This window comes from Malus domestica, chromosome 12 (genome assembly GCF_042453785.1).
Source record: "Malus domestica chromosome 12, GDT2T_hap1".
Lineage (NCBI taxonomy): Eukaryota > Viridiplantae > Streptophyta > Magnoliopsida > Rosales > Rosaceae > Malus > Malus domestica.
This window is the reverse complement of record NC_091672.1, coordinates 15,863,559-15,870,853: the sequence shown is the minus strand read 5'-3', so window position 1 is coordinate 15,870,853 and position 7,295 is coordinate 15,863,559. Positions and strand designations below refer to the sequence as shown.

Here is a 7,295-nt window from a genome sequence, read left to right as displayed (position 1 = left end):
ACGTCAGCCTCACGTGATGGCCAGCATGCCCTAATTCGGGTCGGGGTGTGTCAGGATGGCTTTTGATAGAGGGCAGTGACTTTTAACACATTGGAAATCGGTAAGGCCCTTATTTTGGGGTTTCTCGTTTCCTCTCCCTTCCATTCTTCTTCGATTGCTCCACCCGATTCCCATCTTCTCCACCTAATTAAGTTTCTCGTTTCCTCTCCCTTCCCTTCTTTTTCGATTACTTCGCCTGATTCCCCATGTCTCCGCCTAATTTCCATCTTCTTGCTCTGTATAATTTTCCAAAACCTAATCATGAGTCCAATCAATTTCCTCAAGCACAACGAAGAAATCCTCTCCGACGAAGAAATATGGGCTTCCAAGTCAAAGTTTTGATTTTTTTTTTCTGCAATTGCACTGTTATTCTGATTCCTTCTACATATCTCTCTCACGTTTTCTCTTTCCCCACGCTCTCTCGGTTTCTCTTTCGTTACCCTTGCAGTGTAGTGAAACGAAATACATATCTCTCTCACATTTACCCTTGTCGATTTACTAAACGTTTTTGAAATAATCACGGTGGTGGCTTGACGCCCAGTGCCTAGGAGGCCATCCAGACCGCGTTTTAGAACATTGAAAAAGATTTGGCAAATTTTAATATAAAAGTGATACAATTGTATATAATGACAAAAATGGACATGATAGTGTGGGCGCTGACTACGCCAACGGTGGCAAGAATAATGGTTGTGATGATGGTGCCAATAAAGAGGTGTGGTGGTTGGGCTGCAAAGGTAACAATAGTGGTAAATGCAATGACAACGACAATGGTGGCAATTGTGGTTGTGATGGCAGTTGTGTTTATGGTTGTGATGATGGGGGTGGTGACAAGGATATAGTGGGAGTTGTGGTTATGGTGGTACTGGTGGCAAGTACAGTAGTGGTGGTGATGATGGTGCAATTGTGGTGTGGTGGTGGTGGCAACAATGGTAGTGGTAATGACAATTTGGTGTAAGAGGTTAGGGTTTTAAGTGGTATGTGGGGGTGATCATTTTGTTCTCCAACAATAAAGTGTGTCTAGAAGAATAAATAATTTTTTTTTAAATTAATGAGCGTATTACAAGAAAGTTTGATGGTAAGAATAGCACCAAAGGTGCAGAGAAAAATAAAGTTCAATTATTAACTTTAAAAAAATTAATTGATACACATTACAAGAAAGTTTGATGGTAATAATGTTATTTTTAAAATAATGTGGTGTAAGAGGTTAGGTTTTAAGTGTAATGACAATGTGGTGTAAGATGTTAGGGTTTTAACGTGCCCCTGTCACATCCCATGTTATATTGTGATAATTTGATGGTAAGAAGAATAACATTATTGTTCCACAATATTTCTTTTGCTATGTCACAAGACCAATTTTAATTTGAAATTTTGTCTTATCCTCTCTATGAAACCTTGGATTTCACTGCACACATCCGTCATGACGAAACTTTTGCCGAAAACTATTGTGGATATAAAAACCTCGCTATCAGAAATATTATAACACGAAACCACAAATTTGCCAAGATTGAAAAGTTATCCTTAACCGGGAAATGTTGACCATATAAAACAATAGGTAAATTATACTTTACATGGAACAGTTTGTTAATATATATATATATATATATATATTATATACATGGAACATTTCATTCTCTTTTACACGATGAGAGGTAAATCTCCGACAGAGCAAATATTTACAATTTTACATAATAAAAAATAAGGAAAATAATTTTCACACATTATTTTTAGCTTCTTACACACTTCTGTTTAATTCTGGATGTTGATTTTGTTTGATTTATTCAATTTAATAATTATAAATAAAGAAAAATGTGTGGAAAGCTAAAGAGGGTATGTGAAAATCACTTCCCATAAATCAAACAACATTAACATTATTTACAAGTTTATTTCTACCTGAAATTCTTGCCTTCGAAGGTTTGGCCAAACTGCCAATTGCTTGGAGCAACATGCCATGAGGTTGAGTATCTACCATCACTCGCTCTGACTCGAAAGGTTAATGACTCGCCAACCATCTTGGCGTCCGTTTCCCACTTCTGACCCCATAGCCTCTTCATCGTTGTCCATTTGAGCTTCTTGCTGCCCTTCACTTGCATTCCGGTCACATCCCCAGCTCCTCCCACATTCCACACCAACAATTGGTTGAAATATGGATTCCCAGTTATTGTGAATTTAATTCCTCCTTTCTTCAGGCATGGAACCCTGCGGTACATGACCGGAACAATGCCGGCCTTGTACTCGGCAATTTTGATGAACGAAGGTTTGGCTATATCAAAATGCTCACGTGGAGGGTTGCACCACCCTCCATTGTCACTTGGCTGGTTCCAATTGGGGGGGCAGTTGTTGGTCGCTGTGACGGCGAGAGTTGGCTGTCCTGGCTTGCACCACTGAGGGTTGTCGACGCATTTGATTTCATAGCATGCTCCACAAGACAGCCCTTTGTTGAATAAAGCCTCGCTCAACGCTGCTGTGTCCAGGCCATACCCTTCTTTTATCACATCCTCATAACCACAAGCTCCTCCTGCACGTACTCATCATCAAAATACTACCATCTTGTTCTAATTAATTTCCAAACAACCAAGTGAGATGAAAAAAAAATGACTAGTTCGTGGTAATGATGTGATTGGATCGTAAGTAGTATGTCCTAGGAGCGTCCCACGGCTCGTATGAAATTGACATTGTGAAGTTTTCGTCTTAATGAGTCGTGCATTGTTATCGTGAATTTTTGGAAGGCAAGAATTTGAACTCTGCAAGTTCCATTCTTGATCTCTACTGCCTGCATAAAATACAAGATCGTTTTGACGGCGAGTACTGGATCAAAAGCAAAATTACAGAATCCAGCTTGCTTCGAATATGGAAAATATTTACATCTGTTTTTCTTAAAGCTCACTACAAGCAACTGATCACATCTTTAATACATAATCAAATTGGGATCGAGTTGTAAATATAAATGCTTGTCTAACTTTGCGTTTTGGCTGAAATATGGCCGCGATTTGAAATGTGGTCTCATGTCTATTGTTTGAGAACCAAGATGTTGTGATTGAAATTTCTCTCTAGATTTTAATTTATCATCAATAGGAAGTGGGATTCAAACTTATAAATGTTTTCTAACATTGGGAACAATGTTTTAAAAGACGAAGGTGAAGTCAAGGACTTCATGGATTACCTCGCCTAGGTAGGAGCATAAATTATTAATTTTTCATTAACCTTGATGTAGGAGAGAAACTCTAACCTTAAATTTAAAATTACAAATTTGTTGTGAACTTGTGGAAGGTTGCCGGGTGAGATTGAAGGTTGGCACAGTTGGCTTGAGACTTGAAATTTTGAAGTAAAGAAAGGTGGGAGAAGATAGAAGAGTTTTCGTTTATAAAAACCCTGCCCAAAAGCTATATCGATTTGGGTTTGGGTTGTTTTAAAATAAATAAAAAAAATCAAACCCTGCCCAAGTGCTTAGGTGCTGTCTCCCAACGCCTAATTTAGTTTATAGCCCATTCCTGGTGAACGTATATAGGTGTTTCTTTATATAGTCGCCCAAAAAGCCATCTAGGCTAGTCAATGCTAGTTTTTTAAAACATTGACTGGTAAGAAGAAAAAAAAATCACTAGGTAAGACCTAGTTGGTACATAATCGATCCTTTTAAACAAGGTCTTTTTTTTTTTTTAATTCGCTGAAAGATGATCATTGAATCCTAAAAGCTTGTCAATGAACAATATAGAAGTAGCATTAATTCATACCAAAGGTTCCCGGGCCGCCTTCATAGAATGTGGCATGAGCATGCTTCCAAGGGCCACCACCGAACCTTGGCCGGTTGTGGGTGCGGGCAACCGTATGAATGTCATGTCCATCGTCCTCCAATAATTTAGTTGCAAGTCTCCATGCAGTGCTTGCATGGACAACATCAGCCACCAGAGGAAGAAAAATCAATGTCACTAACCCTAAGAGGGCCTGCAAGGGCACTTCATATGCCATATCTATTTGTGTATCGGTGTGTAGAAATTTTTATTTTCAACTAATAATTTGGTTTGCTGTAGATTCTTGTGCTGCAAGGATTTATATGGTTCTAGAATTTAGGCATGTCTATTTTACAACCTTGCGGTTATTTCAGTTAACTTGAATTTGGAAGGATGTAAGTGATTAGGGTGGTTACAATGCTCCTAAAATTTAACAAAGATAATAATTAGTTGGTACGAAGATATAGTAATTTCTATAAATTAACAAATTCAGCAAAGATCATGTGAAAGTTTCTATTTAGCTTCCTGAACTTGTGGTATAATCGCATCGTTTCTCTAGTTTTCGCCCCAAGGACTTCCAGTGGAACCCATCCGGCGGTGAGATGGGTTGTCTGATCCAGCCATTGAACTTATCGGTCATCAATGTGACCGAAATCATCATCCACCGTAAACAAAACATAACAGAAAGATAAAATTAAGCTGCTAAATCATTGTAAAAGCATGGCAGCAGATCTGATTAACCGACCCTCCCCGGGCTCGGCTTCGCGATCCTTTGTTTGTCTTTGTCCTCGCAGGTCCTTTCATTCAACCTTGAGCGAAATTGGGTCCATCAGTCAGGAACGTCGTAGTTAGCCTCTCTCCATCAAGATCCAATCTCCACCAAGATCCAATAGGGGTCCCAACCTTCGCGGTGGTCTCGCCAACCATAGCCCGATATATACCTGAAGTTGTACCCGTCAGTATACCGCACCGATAACGTGTAGGATAATAGGAGAGTGAAGAATGAATAAGGGTAACATTTCAAGCTATCCAAGGTTTTCAGGGAAAAGTTTAAGTTATGTTTTATTTTGTTTTTTTTTTCCATGTCAAATTGTTTAGGGTCATTAGTTTGGTTTTTCGGTCAATAAGCTTCTCTCATGCATACATACATTTTGACTTAGTTTCGTCTATTTTTCGTTATAGCAGGTTTGTATCTACTTTTAATTTTCCACATGATGAGACCTAATGAATGAGAAGATCATGTTACCTTACAAGCAGCAGTTGACAAGGTCATTTAAATTTGTCCCAGTAGATCTAAACTTTACATTTCTACAAACACTCATCTTTTGCTTCTTATTGAACGTAAGGATATAAATTGATTTTGATATGAATGTGAATAGATTTTAATATATTCCGCACATTTAACACAATTTTGAAACCCGCGCATCGCGCAGGCTCAACTGCTAGTAGGGATCTAAATATTATATTATCACATCTAAATTAAGGAAAATTCAAGCAAATAAATAACAATTTAATGCCTACGAACCTGTGATGAAGCCATGATTATTTTTTGGGGGAGGGGGCAAAAGGGTAAAATGCCCCACAAAAATTTAGACAACCAAATCCTTTTAGACAGTAGATAATATTAATGTTGTTAATAATTTATCAATAAAAAGAAGTAACAATTGTGGTCGGTGAGATTTTATGTCATGAAAAGCCGCATAATATGCTTTTTATTAGTAAAAGCAGAAACATATCTCTCAATGTAAACAACATGCTACCACTCAACTATTTATCTCTCATTTTGTTATACATTGGTGTTTTCACAATATTGAAACTGACAACCCCAAAAGCCAATTAAAAAGCTTATACACATACTTGTAGCTTTCACTCCTCTTGATCTTCCCAATTCTTTTCAAAGATCAATAATTCTTTTCAATGATAAAAACTCACTATGCATCTTCACATCATGATTATAATTGTCAAGTTGAATTGGAAGATTCATGAAATCCACACAATCATCTTAAGGATAAAATTTGGCAAAATGAACTTTTTTCTTTTTTCTTTTTTTGTCAAAAGATGCAAATTTGTGGACCAAACTCAAACATCCATACACAGAAGTAAGTCGGAGTTCACCTCATTGAAGTGACCATTCAATTTTTTTAGATGCATATCAATGACTTGAAAATAGAGGGCCACATGATAATAATTGACGTTTGCAAGTCTTGGAGCTTTATGATTTGATTTTTTGGGTGCAAAATAGAAATATTCCATGTTAGAAACATTAATATCATTTTCTGCATAAAACGTTTATACATCATGAAACAAATCCTCAAAGTCATCATCTTTTATGGATTGTAGTCTTTGTTTGCATTCCACTAACACCATTGCTTTCACAATGTCTTGGTCTTTCTTTTGTAATTCTTGTGATAACTCAATTGTAATTCTCAATATAAATCTCATCAAAAAAAGATGAAACACAAACCAAAAGTTTGTAGTTCGTTGAATAACCTATTTGCTTCATCTAGATTATCTTGGTTGTGATAACTAATAATCCATTGAAACACCTCCACCACAGGTTGAAACATTGGCTGCAAGCTTGCAAAGCGCAGTGCAGCAACACAGCACAACAATGACAATAGACTTGAATTTCATTCAAGCATTTCGTCAAATACCTTCCGTGTTGGTTCAGAGAGGTGGATTCCTTGCTCTTCATGGGGTTTTCCAACGACCAAAGGGGCAGCCGCTCCTACTTGTACTGCCATGTCTTCGGCATTGCTTCAAACAATAATAAACAATGTTAAGAGAATTGGGTTTGAAACACCTTATTTGGTCGAGGTAAATGTTCGATATTTTGTTCTTAAAACAAGTTTACACCACACTACGATGCTTATGACTTGTCTTACAGGATAAAATGACCACATCCTTGTAACAGTAGCATTCCAAATTATAAGGCTCCAATGAACCATGATTGTGTTGAATATTTTATCATATAGACTCAATGCGACACTCTAATATGTAGTGCGCTACATGTATGATTATGCAAATGACAAAAAAGTGAATCTACGACTATAGGAGAGCTTTCCTATTTATAAAAGTTGAGACGTCTCTTTGAAAAGTATGTAACTATTCATAAGTCAAAATTTGCAACTTTTCATTTGAATTTCATTTTAGTATAGACATATCGTTCACTAAAATGCACCACTTCTAATTCCCATTCAATTAATAAATTTAATGCTAAAATAACATTATTAAATGTCCAACAGATGTTTATTAAAAAGCGAGCATAGTTATGTAGATCTACCGAAAATGTGGGGAAAACTAATGAAAAGAGTTTGAAAACTTTAAGTTTTAACGAAAAATGGCAAAATAAATGGTAAAGTGAATAGTGCTAGGATTTACTTTTTAGTGTAAAAATGTGGTTTTTCGTTAAAGCTCCCGAAAAGGTGGAGGTTTTTTTTTCCTTTGGTATCTACTAATGTTTAAAGAATTTCTGTAAGCACTTGCTGAAACACTACTTCGGTAGAATCATGCCAAAAGTTATGGCAGATT

The 7,295-nt window shown here is 36.8% G+C and overlaps 1 protein-coding gene and 1 long non-coding RNA gene across 2 annotated transcripts; one reads left to right on the top strand and one right to left on the bottom strand.

Moving 5' to 3' along the window:
• Positions 1-1,867: 1,867 nt before the first annotated feature.
• LOC103430306 (expansin-A9-like) lies at positions 1,868-4,068 on the bottom strand. The gene is made up of 2 exons (XM_008368441.4): positions 3,768-4,068; positions 1,868-2,554 (listed from the first exon to the last, which is right to left on the bottom strand). The coding sequence occupies exons 1-2, from the start codon at positions 4,000-4,002 to the stop codon at positions 1,926-1,928; spliced, it is 864 nt and encodes a 287-aa protein (XP_008366663.2). The 5' UTR covers positions 4,003-4,068; the 3' UTR covers positions 1,868-1,925.
• Positions 4,069-4,280: 212 nt separating this feature from the next.
• On the top strand, positions 4,281-6,840 carry LOC139190183 (uncharacterized). The gene is made up of 2 exons (XR_011574239.1): positions 4,281-5,032; positions 6,322-6,840. It is a non-coding gene; the product is annotated as an uncharacterized lncRNA (long non-coding RNA).
• The last annotated feature ends 455 nt before the right edge of the window (positions 6,841-7,295 follow it).